Source organism: Neoarius graeffei, chromosome 9 (assembly GCF_027579695.1).
Source record: "Neoarius graeffei isolate fNeoGra1 chromosome 9, fNeoGra1.pri, whole genome shotgun sequence".
NCBI classification, from domain to species: Eukaryota; Metazoa; Chordata; class Actinopteri; order Siluriformes; family Ariidae; genus Neoarius; species Neoarius graeffei.
The window spans coordinates 83,298,638-83,322,531 of NC_083577.1; the positions used below are offsets into that span (position 1 = coordinate 83,298,638).

A 23,894-nucleotide genomic window follows, 5' to 3' on the forward strand; every position below is an offset into this window, starting at 1 on the left:
TAAGCTTCACACACTGGCTAATCCAAATCAGGTCACGGTAGCGCACACGTGCGCGCATACACACACACACACACACACCTCATCTGCCTCATTTCCGGCTGCAAAGAACAGGCACTCGTGAGGAGAGAGGTGATGGAGAGAGAAACGACTGGGTGGCTTTAGTTGTTCATCAAACACATTTCTGCTAGGCAGCCTTGAGCTGACATGTCTGATTTAATCATTTGCTCAAGATTGTGTGTGTGTGTGTGTGTGTGTGTGTGTGTGTGTGTGTGTGTGTGAGGCATGTGGAGGCACATTGTTCTATAACAAACTTGATAACCTCAGACAGGGAGCCTGAACCTGAGTGACCTTTATGTGTACGGTGTATATATGCACACTTTCTCACTTAAACCACTCTCTCTCTCTCTGTGCAGGGGTCTTGTGGAACTTGTCCTCCTGTGACGCTGTTAAGATGACAATCGTCCACGATGCCTTAACAACTCTTACCAACACTGTGATCATTCCCCACTCGGGCTGGAGCAGCTCATCCTACGACGACGACCACAAGCTCAAATTCCACTCGTCACTCGTGCTGCGTAACACCACCGGCTGCCTGAGGTACAAACAGCCCTGCAGCTCCCCCTGCTGGACGAGCAGAGTTTTACACACACACGAACATGCAAAAATTTCTCTCGGGCTGCTCTCAGTCTGATAGGATATGCCGAAGTTTCCTAGTAGACCTTGAAGAGGATCATTATTAACTCCTTATTAACCTCACTTGCTCGGTCTTTACGGGAAAATATCATACCGAGGTCTTGACCGTACAGACCGAGCCGTCGACGAACGCCGTGCAAAATACCTCGGTCTGATATTTTCTCATAAAGACCGAGCAAGCGAGGTTAATAAGGAGTTCATTATACAGCTTTTTTTTATTTCTAAGATTAAAATCGACGCTCGTTATAACGAGGCGTGACGCTGCTTTCAGTCACGTCGTATTTGTAACGTAGTCGAGTCACGCATGCAGAATAAACAGCTAGTGGTTTCGAAACTGCATTTCTGTTAGCAGTTAGCACTTTCTGAAAGCTCTTCGTTGCTCATTTCACGAATAACTCACTGACTCTTGTTTGTCTTTTGTGTTTCGGCTGTTTTTGATTTCCAGTTCATCTTTTTTTGTCGTTTTGTTTTGTGCAACCTTGAAAGCCGGTGCCTTGGAAAGAAAGTCCGTAATCACCCACGGGCATTATGGGAAATTCTGTATCTTCCTTTAAGTCGCGCATAAGAAAGAAGGATCTTGGATCTGACACGATCTGCATGTCAAAGTTAGGACTTAGAAACTAAGTTTTGTAGTATATATTTAAGATTTATCGTTTATATTTAAGATTATAGACAGAAATATATATATTTTTTTCACGGTCCAAATCCTGCGCTCTGATTGGCTGGCGAGCGGGTCTGTATCCTACGGTACGGACCCCGGTTACGGACCTCTGGCGATTCGCTCGTTCACAACAACAACAAACATAGTAGCATTTTTTGTCAACATTATCTTTTTTAAATAAGATTTATTTATAAGATTATCAAAAATCTTATAAATTTTTGCCAGCATTTCTCAGGAGAATAGCATTAATTTTACAGCATGGATAGCGATAACGACAGTGTTCACAGCGAAAGCGAGTTTTACTGCCCTGAGGAAGAAGAAATAAAAGAAAACATTTCAGGAGAAAGCTAAAAACCTGTAACTGTTGCTAACGCCGAGCAAAAACATGGCTGAATCCTGAATGACTCAGTTTTGTATAAATGGGGAACTACATAGGCGGCAAAATGTAGTTTTTTTCCTGCCATGGAAGTGCACTTGTATACCGAGGAGGAAGCCATTTGCATTACAGCCGTGAATGAGGATTCAAAATGGCGGCTCGGCTCGGTTTTCCCTTTCGGGCGCTCTCGTTTTCTGTTAGAATTTGGTAAAGAAAAAAATAAATATATTATTTACCAGCTTAAGGTCGGTCCGTATGGTGAAATACCGTGACCTCAGCCTTGAATACTGACCTCGGCCCAGAGGACCTCGCTCAGTACTTTCAAGACCTCAGTCACGGTATTTCACCATACGGACCTCCCAGCTGGTAAATAACATATACATATTTGGGATTTTATTCATATTTATTTATAGCTAGTATCCCCACATAATAGGCTACTCGTGGTCAGTTATAAGTTTGACACTTTAATAAAGTTGTTGATTGATTGATTGATTGATTGATTGATTGATTGATTGATTGATTGATTGGAAGCAAACCTGATGGCCATGTTTGTTTACAAATTGTCCCAGTCGCTCGCTAGCATGGAAGTTTTACGTCTCCGACGTGTGACGTCATGTTGTCTTGACATCCATGCAATATCATAAACCGTATTCAACGCTCATTCTCCATTGGGTAGAGTGACATACTGTAATACACGCAGGATAAGCGATATGCTAACAGTATTGCATGCTGTCAAACCAAATGAACGGAACCCGCTAGAAGGGAATAGAACACATGTTTTTAGGATCAGGACACTTCGTCCAATGACCATTTCGTCCAAACCCTTTTTCATACGCACTATCAATTATTTCATACATGTGACAAGATCGAGATATAAACAACCCGTAATTTATTTATTTATATAACGGAGTGCATTAAGCAGGTTTATGACCGCGTCTCCATGTAATAAATGGAAATTAACAAAATGTAAAATATAACAACCACCACCTCAATAAACTCATGCTTAAATCGTGATTTATATACCTAATAACCTGTATGTACCTCACGCTGTCAGAGAGCGGTCGGAGACGGATGCAAGTGCAGAAGTAACGTTTATTAACGATTGTGAAAACACACAGGTAAACACTCCAAAAGGGCAGGCGATCTCGTAAACGTGAAACTAGCAAAAGGTCGGGCGAGGCACAAACAGGCTAAATCAGGAAAAGATGAAAACAGAAACTAAGAACAGGAAACAGGATCCAAAACCCTGGGAATCTACACAGGAGAATAAGGCTCAGTAATGCGCGCTGACGTGGTGCAATACTTCGTACTGAATGTGCGTTTTCTCAGTCTTTATATAGGCACACTGATGCCTTTTGATCATGTGCAGGTGAGCCTCACCTGCACATGATCAAGAGGCATCAGCGTGCCTATATAAAGACTGAGAAAAGGAAAGGCACGTTTTCTCTTATCTGGATATCATATCTCATATCCCGCACTTGCCAAGGACATCTGACTACAAGTCCGAGTCCAGGTTTTCTATGTAATTTAGTCTAATAAAAACAAACGCAGCCAAAGTTGACACTCGCTGATTCCCATCATTTCCGGTTTCGTTTTCATTTTCCAAAAATGTCTCTTGCGTCGGTCAGATTCCATTGAGAATTCCTCCTTTTTTCGAACAAACAAGTACCTGAAATATAAAATAATTGACAAGCGCGTATGAAAAAGGCATTGGACGAAATGACCTGTATCCTTTTTATCCCATCAAAAAAGTGTCCTGTGTGTATAATAATACATTTTATACGATGTTTATCGTTGAAATTGTTCCACAAGTCATGAGTGTTTATGATCTGAATCGTCGACAGTTAGATACAAAAATATTATGTTCAGCAGGGATGCCATGATAGACTTTGGCACAAACAAACCAAAAAAAAAACCCATTTAGACTGTTCAGCCTTATTCCAAATGGAGTTGGTCGACGAAGAAATGGCTAATGTAGCAAATCAGGTAATCGCACGACTACCAGATGAGCATAATGCAGCCTGCATGCATTAATCACACACTCGCTTGCAAATTAATCATTTGGCTCAGCAGTGGCTTTACCAACATCCCTATTGTTAATCAGTACTCAGAATGAAATGTACAAGTAAGAGCTTTTCAAATCACACGTCTTGCGTTCGGTTTTAATCAGATCCGTGGCGGAAGCCAGACAGGAGAATATGTGCTTCAGTATACTTGGTAAATTTAGTGCAGAACTACGGAAGCAGACTTCAGATACCAGACATGCCTTGGCTCATTGGCTGCAATTGTTTTAAAGAGGTTCATTTTTGTAAATTAAACGTCTGATAGTTGTGCAGTTGTGTTGTACAGACAGGCAACAATCGAAATCGCTGGGGGGTAAATATTCATGTAGTACACAGAAGAGCTCTCGGAGATCACGTCCATCTCATATAGTACACATGGACACACACGGAGTCTCCCGCCCCTTCTCACACACTGAACTCAAGAGCTTTTGCTCACGTCGCATGTGTGCATGAGCTTTCATTACATCTCGGATATGAAAATATGGTGAGGTGATGACCCCTGGCTTGCTTGTTGCCATAGGAACCTGAGCTCGGCAGGAGAGGAGGCCAGGAAGCAGATGCGTTGCTGCGAAGGACTCGTCGACTCGCTGCTGTACGTCATCAAAGCCTGCGTCAGCACCGCCGACTTCGACAGCAAGGTATGTACACTTCGAGACCTGTCGATTTATTATAATATTTCCAGTCAAGTCGCAGAGTCTGCACACCCCTTCCGCCTTCTCCACGTTTTATTACGTTACAGACTTATTCTACAATAGATTGAGTTCATTTTTTGCCTCAAACATCTACACACAATCACTAATAATTACAAAGTGAAAACAGGTTTGTAGAAAATATGCAATTTTATTTTACTGACAAAAACAGATTATTTAGGGGTTACACATCTGTACACGGGCGGCACGGTGGTGTAGTGGTTAGCGCTGTCGCCTCACAGCAAGAAGGTCCGGGTTCGAGCCCCATGGCCGGCGAGGGCCTTTCTGTGCGGAGTTTGCATGTTCTCCCCGTGTCCGCGTGGGTTTCCTCCGGGTGCTCCGGTTTCCCCCACAGTCCAAAGACATGCAGGTTAGGTTAACTGGTGACTCTAAATTGACCGTAGGTGTGAATGTGAGTGTGAATGGTTGTCTGTGTCTATGTGTCAGCCCTGTGATGACCTGGCGACTTGTCCAGGGTGTACCCCGCCTTTCGCCCGTAGTCAGCTGGGATAGGCTCCAGCTTGCCTGCGACCCTGTAGAACAGGATAAAGCAGCTAGAGATAATGAGATGAGATGAGACGAGACAAGACATCTGTACACACCCTTAGCCGAATACTTGGTTGATGCACCTTTGGCAGCATCAAGGCGTCTTGGAAAAGAAGCTACAAGCTTGGCACACTCGTTTCTGGACATTCCTCTTGGCATATCCTTGCAAGCTCTGTCAGGTTGGATGGGCAGCATTGGTACACAGCCATTTTCAGCTTCTTCCACAGATGTTCAATTGGATTCAGGTCTGGGCTCTGGCTGGGCTACTCAAGGACATTCACAGACTTTCTCCGAAGCCACTCCTTTGTTCTCTTGGCTGTGTGCTTCGGGTCGTTGTCATGTTGGAAGGTAAACCTTCGCCCCAGTCTGAGGTCCAGAGCGCTCTGGAGACGGGTTTTCTTCAAGGATCCCGGTGTACTTAGCTGCATTCGTCTTTCCCTCTATCAGGACTTGTCGCCCCGTTCCCGCTGCTAAAAAACATCCCCACATCATGATGCTGCCACCGCCATGCTTCACTGTAGGGATGGCATTAGCCAGGTGATGGAGTGGTGCCTGGTTTCCTCCAGACGTGACGCTTGGTATTCAGGCCAAAAAGTTCAATTTTGGTTTCATCAGACCAGAGAATCTTGTTTCTCATGGTTTTAGAGTCCTCTAGGTGCCTTTTGGCAAACTCCAAGCAGGCCATCATGTGCCTTTTACGAAGGAGTGGCTTCCGTCTGGCCACTCTACCATAAAGGCCTGATTTGTGGAGTGCTGCCTGGATGGTTGATCTTCTGAAAGGTTCTCCCATCTCCACAAGGATACGCTGGAGCTCTGTCAGAGTGACCCTCGGGTTCCTGCTCACCTCCCTGGCCAAGGCCCATCTTCCCCAATCGCTCAGTTTGCCCGGGCGGCCAGGTCTAGGAAGATTCTTGGTGGTTCCAAACTTCTTCCATTTATGAATGATGGTGGCCACTGTGCTCTTTGGGACTTGTAAAGCTTCAGCAATTTTTCCGTACCCTTCTCCAGATCTATGCCTTGGCACAATCCTGTTTCTGAGGTCTGCAGATAATTCCTTTGACCCCATGGCCTGGAGTTTGCTCTGACATGCACTGTCAACTGTGGGACCTTATACAGGCAGGTGTTGGTAATCCCCAATCATGTCCAATCAATTGAATTTACCACAGGTGGACTCCAATTAAGTTGTAGAAACATCTCAAGCAGTATCAGTGGAAATAAAATGCACCTCAGCTCACTTTTGGGTGTCATATCAAAGGGTGTGCACACTTATTTTACATTTTGATTTTTAATAAATTAGCACAAATGTCTAAAAACCTGCTTTCACTTTGTCATTATGGGCTACTTTGTGTAGAATTTTGTGACAAAAAATGAACTCGATCTATTGTCGAATAAGTCTGTAATGTAATAAAACATTGAGAAGGTGAAAGGGGTGTGCAGACTTTCTGGCTTGACTGTCCAAAGAGGAGAAAGCGATAACTCGATAAGCTAACTTATTTTGATATCTCTGTCGCATGCTTTGTATTATCAGACCATACAGTGGGCGGCAGGTTACTGAAAGACATTGGGATGAATAGCGAGAAAGAGAACTCGGTATTTATTTTTGTCGTTGACCCTTTTTCAGCATCGACCCATATACGTCTTCCATACAGAACACGTCCTACCGCATAGGCGCGCACGCCGCAGAGGGGGAAGCTTTCTACGTGATATAACAGAAACCCTATGCTTTAACACTTGAACATGCTATAGTTATTAAAGCTTTCAAGTCTTTAAGGCAGGGTCGAATCCCCACTGGATATTCCCAGTGCATTCCTGCCTGCTGCTAGTGTCCTTCATCTCTCATTATTACATTACATTAGCTCTGATCTCGATCCTCCTCCCTCCTTCCCAGCACAGATATGCTGAATTAAAGTCATTTGTTTAGGTTTTGCTGTCCCGAGCTGCTCCTGTCTGCTCTCCAGCATCAGGAGGGATTTTTGTGAAACTGAAGACGATCGTTTTCTTGTAACGAAGGCAGAAGACGTTTATTCTTACTTCTGTTGACCTTTTTTCCCCCCACATTAAGGCCAATTTATGCTGACAACCCAGTCTTCGCAGATGGCGTCGCAGACGCTCTGCGCGCACCTCCCAAAAATTGTGACCACCGCAGACAGCCTCGCAGACAAGAGGGGTCTGATTGGTCCACTCTACAGCCGCTGTACACGCACTTCCGCTTCCCTACTTTCCCGGTTTGTTTTGTTTTCACAACCGCCATTTTTAAAAACACGAGCGAAGATGGAGCAGCACGAAGAGCGGTTGATCGAGGAAGTGAGGAAGTACGTACATCTATACGACTCCAGTTCTAGTCATTATAAGTAACCGGAGGATAAACACTCCACTAACCACACCCACCAACTACTCCTAGCGATTCCGTGACTTCGTGCCCCCTTGCGTTGTGGCGGTGAATAACATCGCACACGCCTATTACTCCCCGCTCAACGATAAATTACAACTGTCTGCGAAAAGCTATCTGCGAAAGCCTTGTCGCAAGAGCATGCAGAGCCCCTGAGTCCTCGGTTGAGTAATAAGGGTTCGAATCATGGGTGGGGATAGCCATTTTGTTCATTGTTGAATGGTTATGCTAATGGGAAAAAGTGGACTAAATAGTCTTGATCGATGATGCTATAATTTTGCAGTCAGCAGCCAGTGTGTGGGTTTGTTTGTTTTTGTTTGTTTGTTTGTTTTGGGTCATAAAACCTGATATTTTCTGAGGATACAGAATGCTAACGGAGGATTTAGTACTGTAAACTGATGAAATCCTTAGACTGTTTCTTGTTTCATTATGGCTGGTTTTTTTTGTTGTTGTTGACTCTTGGTGGTTTTATTTATTTATTTATTTTTTTATTGCTTTATTGGGCATGACTTCTCACATCAAATTACAAAAATACAAAAATAAATGAGCAAAATAAATAAATAAATAAATAAATAAATAAAAATAACTGACAAGAAAGCCACCCAAAGGGGTCGGCACGAACGGGACCCGAAAGTACCCATGCGAGGCACCGCCCAAATAATTAAAACTATGTATAAATGAATAAACACAATTAAGGTAAGCTAAAAAAGGACAATTAACATGATACAGATATTAAACTCTAACGATGACAAGGGCACGATCTCACAAACGACCAAGTGCACGGCCGATCGACATCGAAAGTGTTTTCCAGAAGGTGGAACAAGGTTTGCCTGACGTAGGTTTGAAAAGAGGTCGGAGTAGAAAAACAGATTTTAGGGGCATAGTTACAAGTAGAGTTCCACAGTTTGACAATTCTATTAAAATATTTTAATTTCATCATGGTACAGATTTTATACATTGTCTTGTCGTTATAGTCAACAGAATCGACGACCTTTTACAAGCTGCTCATTGATTAGATTTTTCTCAATTTTCTAATCCAAAGCCGGTTCATATTTTGATCCAAGTCGCTCAAAGAACATCTCAAGCAATCACCTTTACGTCTCTTTCTTCTCTCCCGTTTTGTTATTTTCGCTCTCAGATTGTGGAGAACTGTATTTGCACTCTGAGGAATCTCTCGTACCGGTTGGAGCTGGAGATGCCACCTTCACGGCTGATGGATAACCAGGAGACAGACGGCTTGCTGGGGACTGAGTCACCCAGCAAAGAGGCAGACTCCAGCTGCTGGGGCAGGAAGAGGAAGAAAAAGAAGAAGAGTGTACAGGAGGACCAGGTGAGCCACCAGAGACTCTGTTTTCCTCATCCGCCCTTGCTGTAACGTTCTAATAAAGAAATATCAAACGGCTGTGATTCAGCATAGGCGAGAAGTCGATATTATTCGGTAATATCGCTTTTAGACAAAAAAGTAATATTGAGTAACTGACAAACGTTCTGTTTATTTTTGCTCTGCGAGTGCAAATGGATCCCAAAGAAACCACATTCACTTTCTAGCACATCAGCGACCTCGCTAGCTCACACTGATTTGTACGTTCCAGTTAAAGGTGTTTCCGGGATAATCGGCGTCCCTGCTTCTTTTTCATCTTCGTCTGACGAGCTTTCATATTTTAAGTCAAAAGTTATATTCTTGAAAAGTATTCTTTGGCACGTCCACTGATGATGACGCTAATATTACTGTAGTAACCGTTTCAAACTAGGAAGTGGGATTTGATGTGGTGAACTCAGACTATGCACACAGTGAAACATTATAGGAAATACAAGCGCTCTTGGAAAGCCACTTGACCAATCAAATTAGTGGACTGGAACTAACAGTCGTATAAAGAGTGTTTGGCTCTCTCTTTTTTTTTTTTTTCCTTAATATCTATCTACAGTGCTGAGCGTAAATGAGTGCACCCCCTTTGAAAAGTAACATTTTAAACAATATCTCAATGAACACAAACAATTTCCAAAAGTTTAATATAACATCTGTTTAACTTATAACATGAAAGTAAGGCTAATAATATAACTTAGATTACACATTTTTAAGTTTTACTCAAATTAGGGTGGTGCACAAATGAGTACACCCCACAACAACAACTACTACATCTAGTACTTTGTATGGCCGCCATGATTTTTAATGACAGCACCAAGTCTTCTAGGCATGGAATGAACAAGTTGGCGACATTTTGCAGCATCAGTCTTTTTCCATTCTTCAACAGTGACCTCTTTTAGTGACTGGATGCTGGATGGAGAGTGATGCTCAACTTGTCTCTTCAGAATTCCCCAAAGAAAATAATTTCTTTCCACCACAATGGTGAAGGCTACAAGAAGATCAGCAAAGCTTTACTTATCAGTCAGAATACTGTAGCAAAAGTGGCACAAAAATTTAAGAAAGATGGAACTGCAACCATCTCACAGAGACGTCCAGGTCGTCCACGGAAGTTAACACCTCAACAGGAGCGTCTTCTGATGAGAAGGGTTGAAGAAAATCGGCATGCAAGTTCACTGGAGTTAGCTAAAGAAGTAGAAAGCCAAACTGGGGTGACTATTTCCCGTGACACAATACGGTGTACACTGCAGAGGAATGGCATGCATGGATGCCGTCCACGAAAGAAGCCTCTCCTAAAGCCCAGGCACAAAAAAGCCCGCCTAGAGTTTGCCAGGGCCCATGCTGACAAAGATGAAGACTACTGGGACTCTATACTCTGGAGTGATGAGACCAAGATAAATGTTTTTGGAACTGATGGCTTCAAAACTGTATGGCGTCGCAAAGGTGAGGAATACAAAGAAAAATGCCTGGTGCCTACAGTGAAACATGGTGGTGGCAGTGTCCTTATGTGGGGCTGCATGAGTGCTGCTGGTGTCAGGGAGCTGCATTTCATTGATGGCATCATGAATTCACAGACGTATTGCTCTATACTGAAAGAGAAGATGCTACCATCACTCCGTGCCCTTGGTCGTCGTGCACTTTTCCAACATGACTAAACACACATCTAAGGCCACTGTTGGATTTCTGAAGAAGAACAGGGTGAAAGTGATTCAGTGGCCAAGTATGTCTCCTGATCTGAACCCAATCGAACACCTATGGGGAATTCTGAAGAGACAAGTTGAGCATCGCTCTCCATTCAGCATCCAGTCACTAAAAGAGGTCGTTGTTGAAGAATGGAAAAAGATTGATGTTGCAAAATGTCGCCAACTTGTTCATTCCATGCCTAGAAGACTTGGTGCGGTCATTAAAAATCATGGAGGCCATACAAAGTACTAGATGTAGTAGTTTTTGTTGTGGGGTGTACTCATTTATGCTGAGCACTGTATATATGCACACTGTAAAAGTCTTCGGCACATGTAAAGAAATGCTGTCGGCCAAAAATGGCTTAAAAATAATGAAATGAAATGTTTCAATATTAAAAAAAATACTATAAACAGTACTCAGTAAACCATAATAAATGAAACAAAGTCAGTATTTGGTGTGAGACGACCCTTTGGTTTAAAAAAAAAAAAAAAAATAGTAGTCTGAGGTCCAGCGAGTGCAGTTTTATGCAGAAATGAGCTGTAGGTTTTACTGAGCATCTTACAGAACCAGCCCCAGTTCTTCTGGACACTTTGACTCACACTCACTTCTTCATTTTGCACCAAAAATTTCCCAGTAGCCTTCATTATGTTTTCTTTTTTAATCTGGAACGTGCTCTCTTATGGAATATGCTGCTCAGACATATTACAGACATTTTTTTTCTGTAGCGTTTAATTTTGTGCTGGAAAATGAAGGAACGGGGGCGGCACGGTGGTGTAGTGGTTAGCGCTGTCGCCTCACAGCAAGAAGGTCCAGGTTCGAGCCCCGTGGCCGGCGAGGGCCTTTCTGTGCGGAGTTTGCATGTTCTCCCCGTGTCCACGTGGGTTTCCTCCGGGTGCTCCGGGTTCCCCCACAGTCCAAAGACATGCAGGTTAGGTTAACTGGTGCCTCTAAATTGACCGTAGGTGTGAATGTGAGTGTGAATGGTTGTCTGTGTCTATGTGTCAGCCCTGTGATGACCTGGCGACTTGTCCAGGGTGTACCCCGCCTTTCGCCCGTAGTCAGCTGGGATGGGCTCCAGCTTGCCTGTGACCCTGTAGAACAGGATAAAGCAGCTACAGATAATAAGATGAGATGAGAAAGTGAAGGAACGTTTGGACTCTGAAATGTTTTCGTAATGGTTTGACTCAATAATGTAGAAGTCATAAAATAGAAATTGATAAAAGTTTGTATTAAAAAAAAAAATATATATATATATATATATATATATATATATATATATATATGTAGAGTGCCGAAGACTTTTGCACAGGACTGGGTATATTAAAGAGCTCTCATTCGGGTTGAACAGCAATCAGTGTCAGTTTAATCACCTTGAACAAGTTATTTGTTCCCATTTCTTTATTTGGAATCGCACTGAAATGGCTTGGATTGTTTATTTGCAGTCAGTCGAAGTAATCAGGAATAATCGCCATAGCAAATCACAACACTGAAAGAATTCTGCAGTCTCTGGCAGTATATTAGAGCAGGACGTGCCATAGATATGTAGTGTCGTCTATACAGTAGTTTCAGCAGCTCACGTCATCTGCTCATTGGGAGCAGGACTGATTATCACTACCCTGTAGTAAGTGTATGAATTAAATATCCTTTGCTGGCTGTGTGTGTCTGAGTGCATCTTATTTAAAAGTAGACGGCCTTTCGATTTCATAAAATCGGTGAAATTTAGTTCCGTCTGAAATGTGGTGATTGTGATAGATGTTTATTTCTGTAATATCTCACAAAATATCAGGCCATTCTGTGGCTGGGAAGTTACTTAATTTGAGAGGATTAAAGAAAATAATGTGCATGAAATTGCTCGCTTGGTGCAGTCAAGCAGACAGAGGAAGTCCGTGTGCGCATGCGCAGGTTTACCTTCTTCTTCTTTTGGGTTTTACGGCAGCTGGCATCCACAGTGTCGCATTACTGCCATCTACAGGTTTGCCTTTGAGCGTGCACTGACAGTTCCATCATTCTGTCGCTAAACGAACAGCTGATCACACCGAGGTGCTCGCTGAGCGCCGATATTTATTAGTTTGGTCCTGCGTTTCCTTTCCTTCGTATATAACATATCGTCTTTTCTTCTCACTTTTTTTCTGTTACTGTAGTCGGTCTTTCACGCTTCATTCACACACTCACGTCCTCCATTTTTCTCTCCTGTTTCAAATTTGTATCCCACAATGCCTTGCGCAAACGAGGAAAGCCCACCACGTGATGCGTGACGTAGTATGTTGTATTAGCAGGATTGACTTAAGTGCCCTTGAGCAAGGCACCTAACCCCCAACCGCTCTGGCAAGAGTGGTGGCGTACCTTGTGTCTGATTAGCCAAAGAAAAACTGATGATGTGATCATCAGTTCGGGCATTGAACCTGACCAACTGAACTGAATGTTGTATTGCGTCATGGTGAAGCAGGAAAAAATAGCGGAGAATTTCGGGCCACGTGGAGAGAAATTCATTAATTGTTCTGTTAAAAAAACGAATAAAATTGGAAGTCTGTGATTCGAATTCAGTAGCTTTCGGTCCACTAAAGAAAAATAATATTTGGGTGTCGGGAAAATTCTTTTTATGACCTACACTTGAAAAATCTGAAAGGCAGTACAGCTTTAAACTATGCTCTGGCAGACAGTAAGTGATAAAACATGCTCATGCTCTTGCGCTCATTTTCTAGAAAGAATGTATGACCTGTGTAATTTAACAGCGTTGGCTGCATTCAGTTTAATGTCTGCTATAACAATTAATCTCCTTCTTTAGTGGTGTAACCTCCTGAGAACCAACCCATAGACTTGTGTCCTCTGTAGTTGACGTTTGTTTTACTCTTACTCTTTCAAGCTTTTCACTTGAATCCTGGTGTCTTGTAAAGAGTACATCCTGGGCTTTCCAATGATATATCATGTGACTCGGAGGGTTGCTGGGAAATTCCTAGTAAGGAAATCACAACAAAAGAGAAATTGAGAGACACATTTTTTTTCTTGGTTCCCAGGAGGGTAGTAGTTAAGGATTTGCTGATAATATCGTACATGCGTGCTGTGTTTTTCAGTGGGACGGCGTGGGGCCGATCCCCGGTTTCTCCAAGTCTCCTAAAGGCGCTGAGATGCTGTGGCACCCTGCAGTGGTGAAGCCTTACCTCACGCTTCTGGCCGAGAGCTCCAACCCCGCAACACTAGAGGGCGCTGCTGGCTCACTGCAGAATCTTTCAGCTGGGAACTGGAAGGTACGTTGTGTTTTGTGCAAAGCGTAATTACAGAATGCAAACAGCGAGTAATATTTTCACTAGCTCCAGCGTTCATAATTAAACACTCAGATTGTCAAGTCAACCCCACTCTGTTCTCGTGCAGTTCTCAGCGTATATCCGCGCAGCAGTGCGGAAAGAGAAAGGTTTGCCCATCCTGGTGGAGCTGCTGAGGATGGATAACGACCGGGTGGTGTGTTCTGTCGCCACAGCGCTCAGAAACATGGCACTGGACGTCAGGAACAAGGAGCTGATCGGTCAGAGAGAGCTTCTGTCTTTGGAACTTCTAGACAAGCTGCTGCAAATTTAAATTGCCATTGAATATATATTTGTGTGTGTGTAAAACAGGGAAGTATGCGATGCGAGACTTGGTGAACCGGCTGCCCGGAGGAAGCACCACTCAGCTGTCTGATGAAACCGTAGCAGCCATTTGCTGCACGCTCCACGAGGTCTCCAGCAAAAACATGGAGAACGCCAAAGCTCTCGCCGACACGGGAGGCATCGAGAAACTCGTCAACATCACCAAGGGACGTGGAGAAAGGTCTGCAGAACTCAGGCTCGCACACATTCATACACAACGCTTAAACGAATCCGGTTTCCTGCTAATTAGACAGATTAGAATGAAGGCAGTGACTGAGTGTTAACATCACGCAGCTAATGAACCCTGCTCGCTGTTTAGCAGCTGTAGATGATGATTGATCGGTCGTGTGTTTGCCTGTGCTGTAGGTACTCGATGAAGGTGGTGAAGGCTGCAGCGCAGGTGCTCAACACACTGTGGCAGTACAGAGACCTGCGCACGATCTACAAGAAGGTGAGTCGGAGAATAACTGACCTGAAACCGGCTTCTGTACGCGTGGAAAAAGTAAACAGGAAGCGTACTTGTTTTATGCATTTATAATTAGCACTGTGTCTTTTATTGAGCCGTAATGGAGACCATGAAAGGATTTTAAAATTAAAGGGACAGTCATGTTTTATCCCAGCATGAAAGAGACAAAAGAATCCTCAGTTCTCATTATGTCAACAGATCAAAACTGTTTCTTTTTAATCCTTGCAAGTATGTTTTTGTTAACATCACATAGAGTTGTTGAAGGTATGCACAGCGCTGCAAATTTGATTACCACTTTAGTTTGCGGGGATTAAAATCTAATTAGCACTTGGGTTAAGGAACATTCAGTTCCACGCTCCTGTGAGAAGTCAGACGACAAGTTCACACTGTAGAATATTATAAATAAGATTGGCTGGCGTTGACTGGTATATCAGATATATTCCATTCAGCTCGCATGATACTGAACAAGTCGAAGAATGGAATATATCGGATATACCACAAAAAAAAATCCTGCCAATATTATTATTATTGGCGGCACGGTGGTGTAGTGGTTAGCACTGTCGCCTCACAGCAAGAAGGTCCGGGTTCGAGCCCCGTGGCCGGCGAGGGCCTTTCTGTGTGGAGTTTGCATGTTCTCCCCGTGTCCGCGTGGGTTTCCTCCGGGTGCTCCGGTTTCCCCCACAGTCCAAAGGCATGCAGGTTAGGTTAACTGGTGACTCTAAATTGAGCGTAGGTGTGAATGTGAGTGTGAATGGTTGTCTGTGTCTATGTGTCAGCCCTGTGATGACCTGGCGACTTGTCCAGGTGTACCCCGCCTTTCACCCGTAGTCAGCTGAGATAGGCTCCAGCTTGCCCGCGACCCTGTAGAACAGGATAAAGCGGCTAGAGATAATGAGATGAGATTATTATTATGATAATACAGACACATTCCTTTCGGGTGTTCAACGCGTCTTTCTCTTTCAAAATTCTCTCAAAATCTTCCGTATTTAATGAAACAAACCTGGCGGCCATGTTTGTTGACAAATTGTCCCAGTCGCTCGCTAGCGCAGAAGTTTTACATCTCTGATGTGTGACGTCATGTTGCCTTGACAACCGTGCAGTATCGTAAACCATATTCAACGCTCATTCTCCATTGGGTAGAGTGACGTAATACACATAGTATAAGCGACGTGATGACAATATTGCATGCTGTCGAACCAAATGAACGAAACCCGCTCGAAGGGAATAGAACACACGTTTTGATTCCATCGAAAAAGTGTTCTGTATGTATAATATTTAAATAATATTGGCTGGCGTTGAGTGGTGTATCAGATATATTCCATTCAGCTAGCATGATATTGAACAAGTCGAAGACGTGCAGCGGAATGGAATATATCTGATATACTATGAAAAAAACCCAGCCAATATTATTATTAGGGCCCAAGCCCTATGGGCGAAGGCCCTATTGTTCTTGTAAGAGTTCACTATTATTAGGGCCCGAGCCCTATGGGCGAAGGCCCTATTGTTCTTGTAAGAGTTCACTATTATTAGGGCCCGAGCCCTATGGGCGAAGGCCCTATTGTTCTTGTAAGAGTTCACTATTATTATTCTTCCGTCTTCTTTTTCTCCGCTGTTGGGCCATTTTCGGGGCACTTGCCATGGGCGAAAACGCACGAAATTTGGCACCACTTCCGAGAATTGCCACCGCTACTCAGAACCAAAAGCCCAAACTTGGCCGGGGCTCAGGGCCTCTATAGCGCCCCCTAAGTCGTTGTGATTTTGGCCTCCCGCATTAAGGTGCCTGGTTGCCATATAGTTTGTAGTACTGGCATGCCATTTGGTACGCATATGTATCTCACTAAGCCGGACAAAAATGTAATGCCAATGCATTAGCCACGCCCAACAGGAAGTGAGGTAATTTCACTTTTGTGCGAAATGCATGGCCGCGAAGACGGCGCAACTCCTCCTAGACCGTTCATAGGAATGTCACCAAAATTGATACACATCATCTACAGACATGGCTGACAAAAGTTACTAAATACGTTTCACGTAGGATAAACCGTTCAGAAGTTATACGTCAATCAATTTTCACTTCAAAATTTTACATGCTAAAAAATTCATAACAAATCTTCTAATTGCTCAAAACTGCTCATACTTCACACGCTAATCACTCATTGGGCTTCTGACATGTTACCCAATTTCTGTGATATTTCGCCACTGGGGGCGCTATTTTTGGGCAAAAAATCCAATCTTTCCTCAAATTTGGTCAAACTTCACGGCCACCCTCTTACTACCTCCCATGTCATGTATACCACATTTTGGAAATTTTCGTCCATGGGGGGCGCTGTTTTTGGCCGACGCAATTTCTCCAAAATGGGTTTTTGGTTAATAATTCCATAATGCTTTTCCTTCACACCACTACCTTGTGATAGTACGTTCCTGTTGTAGACACTTACTTTTCCAACTCATAATCGCTCATGTACAGCATAGCGCCACCTACTGACATGGGAAAAACCAAAAAATTTATTCTTCAAAAATCTATATCTCATCTTCTATTTACTCAATTTTCATCACACTTCATACGCAAACTCTTCATAGCTCACCTGACATATACGCCAAATTTTGTGCACTTTCGCCCCTGGGGGTGCTGGTTATGGCAAAAATGATATTGCAGCTTCTGATTTGTCAAACTTGGCAAGCAAACTCTTTACAAGACCCTTATTGGGGCGCTTGCCATGGTCGACAACGCACGAGATTTGGCTCCTTTTTCTTAGACTGCCACCGCTACTGAGAACCAGAAGCCCAGATCCAGGCGGGCCTCAGGGCCTCTATAGCGCCCCCTAACGTGTTGTGATTTTTGCCTCTCGCATTAAGGTGCCTGCGTGGCATATAGTTTCTAGTTATTATTATTAGGGCCCGAGCACCGTCCAGTGCAAGACCCTATTGTTTTTGAAGGATTATTATTATTATTTTTATTATTAGACCCCGAGCACCGTGCAGTGCGAGACCCTATTGTTGCCATGTGTCCAATTCTGTGCTTTGTCGCCATTGTGGGAGTAATGTCTCGTGCCGAGGAAGCTGTGGAAGGTCTTTCGCGGGGACGCATGCCCCCGCCCCCCTTGGCCGCTGGCGCGAGGGCCCGTCGAGGCCGCTTGCGGCTTTAATTAGGGCCCGAGCCCTATAGGGCGAAGGCCCTATTGTTCTTGTAAGAGTTCACTATTATTATTCTTCCGTCTTCTTCTTCTTCTTCTTCTTCTTTATTTTTCTCCGCTGTTGGGCCATTTTCGGGGCACTTGCCATGGGCGAAAACGCACGAAATTTGGCGACAGTTCCGAGAATTGCCACCGCTACTCAGAACCAAAAGCCCAAACTTGGCCGGGGCTCAGGGCCTCTATAGCGCCCCCTAAGTCGTTGTGATTTTGGTCTCCCGCATTAAGGTGCCTCGTTGCCATGTAGTTTGTAGTAGTGGCATGCCATTTGGTACGCATATGTATCTCACTAAGCCGGACAAAAATGTAATGCCAATGCATTAGCCACGCCCAACAGGAAGTGAGGTAATTTCACTTTTGTGCGAAATGCATGGCCACGAAGACGGCGCAACTCCTCCTAGACCGTTCATAGGAATGTCACCAAAATTGATACACATCATCTACAGACATGGCTGACAAAAGTTACTAAATACGTTTCACGTAGCATAAACCGTTCAGAAGTTATACGTCAATCAATTTTCGATGCAAAATTTTACATGCTTAAAAATTCATAACAAATCTTCTAGTTGCTCAAAACTGCTCATACTTCACAGGCACATCACTCATTGGGCTTCTGACATGTTACCCAATTTCTGTGATATTTCGCCACTGGGGGCGCTATTTTTGGGCAAAAAATCCAATCTTTCCTCAAATTTGGTCAAACTTCACGGCCACCCTCTTACTACCTCCCATGTCATGTATACCACATTTTGGGAATTTTCGTCCATGGGGGGCGCTGTTTTTGGCCGACGCAATTGCTCCAAAACGGGTTTTTTGTAAATTATTCCATAATGCTTTCCCTTCACACCACTACCTTGTGATAGTACGTTGCTGTTGTAGACACTTATTTTTCCAACTCATAATCGCTCATGTACAGCATAGCGCCACCTACTGACATGGGAAAAACCAAAAAATTTATTCTTCAAAAATCTATATCTCATCTTCTATTTACTCAATTGTCATCAAACTTCATACGCAAACTCTTCATAGCTCGCCTGACATATACGCCAAATTTTGTGCACTTTCGCCCCTGGGGGTGCTGGTTATGGCAAAAATGATATTGCAGCTTCTGATTTGTCAAACTTGGCAAGCAAACTCTTTACAAGACCCTTTTTGGGGCGCTTGCCATGGTCGACAACGCACGAAATTTGGCTCCTTTTTCTTAGACTGCCACCGCTACTGAGAACCAGAAGCCCAGCTCCAGGCGGGCCTCAGGGCCTCTTTAGCGCCCCCTAAGTCGTTGTGATTTTGGCCTCCCGCATAAAGGTGCCTGGTTGCCATGTAGTTTGTAGTAGTGGCATGCCTTTTGGTACGCATATGTATCTCACTAAGCCGGACAAAAATGTAATGCCAATGCATTAGCCACGCCCAACAGGAAGTGAGGTAATTTCACTTTTGTGCGAAATGCATGGCCACGAAGACGGCGCAACTCCTCCTAGGCCGTTCATAGGAATGTCACCAAAATTGATAGACATCATCTACAGCCATGCCTGACAAAAGTTCCTAAATAAGTTTCACGTAGGATAAGCCGTTCAGAAGTTATACGTCAATCAATTTTCAATGCAAAATTTTACATGCTTAAAAATTCATAACAAATCTTCTAATTGCTCAAAACTGCTCATACTTCACACGCTAATCACTCATTGGGCTTCTGACATGCTACCCAAATTCTGTGATATTTCGCCACTGGGGGCGCTATTTTTGGGCAAAAAATCCAATCTTTCCTCAAATTTGGTCAAACTTCACGGCCACCCTCTTACTACCTCCCATGTCATGTATACCCCATTTTGGGAATTTTCGTCCATGGGGGGCGCTGTTTTTGGCCGACGCAATTGCTCCAAAACGGGTTTTTGGTAAATAATTCCTTAATGCTTTTCCTTCACACCACTACCTTGTGATCGTTCGTTGCTGTTGTAGACACTTATTTTTCCAACTCATAATCGCTCATGTACAGCATAGCGCCACCTACTGACATGGGAAAAACCAAAACATTTTTTCTTCAAAAATCAATATCTCATCTTCTATTTACTCAATCTTGATCAAACTTGATACGCACACTCTTAACAGGTCACCTGACATATCTCCCAAATTTTGTAAACTTTTGCCACTGGGGGCGCTGTTTTCAGGCAACATTTTATATCTCGGCTTCTGATTGGTCAAACATGATCAAACTTGACACAACAACTCTTCATAGGTCCCTTGACATGTATACCAAATTTGGTGAACTTTCACCACTGGGGGCGCTCATTGCGCTGTATCAGTTGCAGGAGAGGTGTTTACAATCATGAGGCACCAGGTGTATGTTGTTTTGGTTGCCTTAAACACACATGACTTGTGGGGAATGGGTAGGCAGTCGGGAGCAAGTGTTGTAGCGTTACATACAGACTAATAGATGTCTAACAGAAGACAATCCTATGTAGCTATAGCTTGGTGACTGATGAGGTAAATACATTAATTTGGTTGGGAAACCATGGCATAAAATTTTCTGTCCATGACAACATCTCAGCGCACCGTGTACTCTGTGTCCGATTCTGTGCTTTGTCGCCATTGTGGGAGTAATGTCTCTTGCCGAAGAAGCTGTGGAAGGTATTTCGCAGGGACGCATGCCCCCGCCCCCCTTGGCCGCGGGCGCGAGGGCCCGTCGAGGCCGCTTGCGGCTTTAATTAGGGCCCGAGCCCTATGGGCGAAGGCCCTATTGTTCTTGTAAGAGTTCACTATTATTATTCTTCCGTCTTCTTCTTCTTTATTTTTCTCCGCTGTTGGGCCATTTTCGGGGCACTTGCCATGGGCGAAAACGCACGAAATTTGGCACCAGTTCCGAGAATTGCCACCGCTACTCAGAACCAAAAGCCCAAACTTGGCCGGGGCTCAGGGCCTCTATAGCGCCCCCTAAGTCGTTGTGATTTTGGTCTCCCGCATTAAGGTACCTGGTTGCCATGTAGTTTGTAGTAGTGGCATGCCGTTTGGTACGCCTATGTATCGCGCTAAGCCGGACAAAAATGTAATGCCAATGCATTAGCCACGCCCAACAGGAAGTGAGGTAATTTCACTTTTGTGCGAAATGCATGGCCACGAAGACGGCGCAACTCCTCCTAGACCGTTCATAGGAATGTCACCAAAATTGATACACATCATCTACAGACATGGCTGACAAAAGTTACTAAATACGTTTCACGTAGCATTAACCGTTCAGAAGTTATACGTCAATCAATTTTCGATGCAAAATTTTACATGCTTAAAAATTCATAACAAATCTTCTTATTGCTCAAAACTGCTCATACTTCACACGCAAATCACTCATTGGGCTTCTGACATGTTACCCAATTTCTGTGATATTTCGCCACTGGGGGCGCTATTTTTGGGCAAAAATTCCAATCTTTCCTCATATTTGGTCAAACTTCACGGCCACCCTCTTACTACCTCCCATGTCATGTATACCACATTTTGGGAATTTTCGTCCATGGGGGGCGCTGTTTTTGGCCGACGCAATTGCTCCAAAACGGGTTTTTGGTAAATAATTCCATAATGCTTTTCCTTCACACCACTACCTTGTGATAGTGCGTTGCTGTTGTCGACACTTATTTTTCCAACTCATAATCGCTTATGTACAGCATAGCGCCACCTACTGACATGGGAAAAACCAAAAAATTTATTCTTCAAAAATCTATATCTCATCTTCTATTTACTCAATTGTCATCAAACTTCATACACAAACTCTTCATAGCTCACCTGACATGTACGCCAAATTTTGTGCACTTTCACCCCTGGGGATGCTGGTTATGGCGGAAATGATATTGCAGCTTCTGATTTGTCAAACTTGGCAAGCAAACTCTTTACAAGACCCTTATTGGGGCGCTTGCCATGGTCGACAACGCACGAAATTTGGCTCCTTTTTCTTAGACTGCCACCGCTACTGAGAACCAGAAGCCCAGATCCAGGCGGGCCTCAGGGCCTCTATAGCGCCCCCTAACTCGTTGTGATTTTGGCCTCCCGCATTAAGGTGCCTGGTTGCCATGTAGTTTGTAGTAGTGGCATGCCATTTGGTACGCATATGTATCTCACTAAGCCGGACAAAAATGTAATGCCAATGCATTAGCCACGCCCAACAGAAAGTGAGGTAATTTCACTTTTGTGCGAAATGCATGGCCACGAAGACGGCGCAACTCCTCCTAGACCATTCATAGGAATGTCACCAAAATTGATACACATCATCTACTGACATGGCTGACAAAAGTTACTAAATATGTTTCACGTCGGATAAACCGTTCAGAAGTTATACGTCAATCAATTTTCGATGCAAAATTTTCCATGCTTAAAAATTCATAACAAATCTTCTGATTGCTCAAAACTGCTCATACTTCACACGCAAATCACTCATTGGGCTTCTGACATGTTACCCAATTTCTGTGATATTTCGCCACTGGGGGCGCTATTTCTGGGCAAAAAATCCAGTCTTTCCTCTAATTTGGTCAAACTTCACGGCCACCCTCTTACTACCTCCCATGTCATGTATACCACATTTTGGGAATTTTCGTCCATGGGGGGGCGCTGTTTTTGGCCGACGCAATTGCTCCAAAACGGGTTTTTGGTAAATAATTCCATAGTGCTTTTCCTTCACTCCACTACCTTGTGATAGTACGTTGCTGTTGTAGACACTTATTTTTCCAACTCATAATCGCTCATGTACAGCATAGCGCCACCTACTGACATGGGAAAAACCAAAAAATTTATTCTTCAAAAATCTATATCTCATCTTCTATTTACTCAATTGTCATCAAACTTCATAGACAAACTCTTTATAGCTCACCTGACATATGCGCCAAATTTTGTGCACTTTCGCCCCTGGGGGTGCTGGTTATGGCAAAAATGATATTGCAGCTTCTGATTTGTCAAACTTGGCAAGCAAACTCTTTACGGTATTTCGCGGGGACGCATGCCCCCGCCCCCCTTGGCCGCTGGCGCGAGGGCCCGTCGAGGCCGCTTGCGGCTTTAATTCTTCTTTATTTTTCTCCGCTGTTGGGCCATTTTCGGGGCGCTTGCCATGGGCGAAAACGCGCGAAATTTGGCGCCACTTCCGAGAATTGCCACCGCTACTCAGAACCAAAAGCCCACACTTGGCCGGGGCTCAGGGCCTCTATAGCGCCCCCTAAGTCGTTGTGATTTTGGCCTCCCGCATTAAGGTGCCTGGTTGCCATATAGTTTGTAGTAGTGGCATGCCATTTGGTACGCATATGTATCTCACTAAGCCGGACAAAAATGTAATGCCAATGCATTAGCCACGCCCAACAGGAAGTAAGGTAATTTCACTTTTGTGCGAAATGCATGGCCACGAAAACGGCGCAACTCCTCCTAGACCGTTCATAGGAATGTCACCAAAATTGATAGACATCATCTACAGACATGGCTGACAAAAGTTCCTAAATACGTTTCACGTAGAATAAACCGTTCAGAAGTTATACGTCAATCAATTTTCAATGCAAAATTTTACATGCTTAAAAATTCATAACATATCTTCAAATTGCTCAAAACTGCTCATACTTCACACGCAAATCACTCATTGGGCATCTGACATGTTACCCAATTTCTGTGATATTTCGCCACTGGGGGCGCTATTTTTGGGCAAAAAATCCAATCTTTCCTCAAATTTGGTCAAACTTCACGGCCACCCTCTTACTACCTCCCATGTCATGTACACCTCATTTTGGGAATTTTCGTCCATGGGGGGCGCTGTTTTTGGCCGACGCAATTGCTCCAAAACAGGTTTTTGGTAAATAATTCCATAATGCTTCTCCTTCACACCACTTCCTTGTGATATTACGTTGCTGTTGTAGACACTTATTTTTCCAACTCAAAATCGCTCATGTACAGCATAGCGCCACCTACTGACATGGGAGAAACCAAAAAATTTATTCTTCAAAAATCAATATCTCATCTTCTATTTTCTCAATCTTGATCAAACTTGATACGCACACTCTTAACAGGTCACCTGACATATGTGCCAAATTTTGTGAACTTTTGCCGCTGGGGGCACTGTTTTCAGGCAACAATTTATATCTCGGCTTCTGATTGGTCAAACTTGATCAAACTTTACAAAACAACTCTTCATAGGTCCCTT

The 23,894-nt window shown here is 43.8% G+C and overlaps 1 protein-coding gene across 13 annotated transcripts in view; it reads left to right on the top strand.

Annotated features, from left to right (window-relative positions):
• Positions 1-23,894, top strand: part of LOC132892046 (plakophilin-4-like) — a 412,882-nt gene that overhangs the window by 360,780 nt on the left and 28,208 nt on the right. For all 13 annotated transcript variants that reach the window (XM_060930383.1, XM_060930384.1, XM_060930376.1 and 10 more), the window contains 7 exons: positions 414-597; positions 4,314-4,431; positions 8,556-8,747; positions 13,535-13,708; positions 13,833-13,983; positions 14,075-14,267; positions 14,453-14,537. In XM_060930383.1, the coding sequence (XP_060786366.1) occupies positions 414-597; positions 4,314-4,431; positions 8,556-8,747; positions 13,535-13,708; positions 13,833-13,983; positions 14,075-14,267; positions 14,453-14,537 (1,097 nt within the window). The remainder of the gene's footprint in view (positions 1-413; positions 598-4,313; positions 4,432-8,555; positions 8,748-13,534; positions 13,709-13,832; positions 13,984-14,074; positions 14,268-14,452; positions 14,538-23,894) is intronic.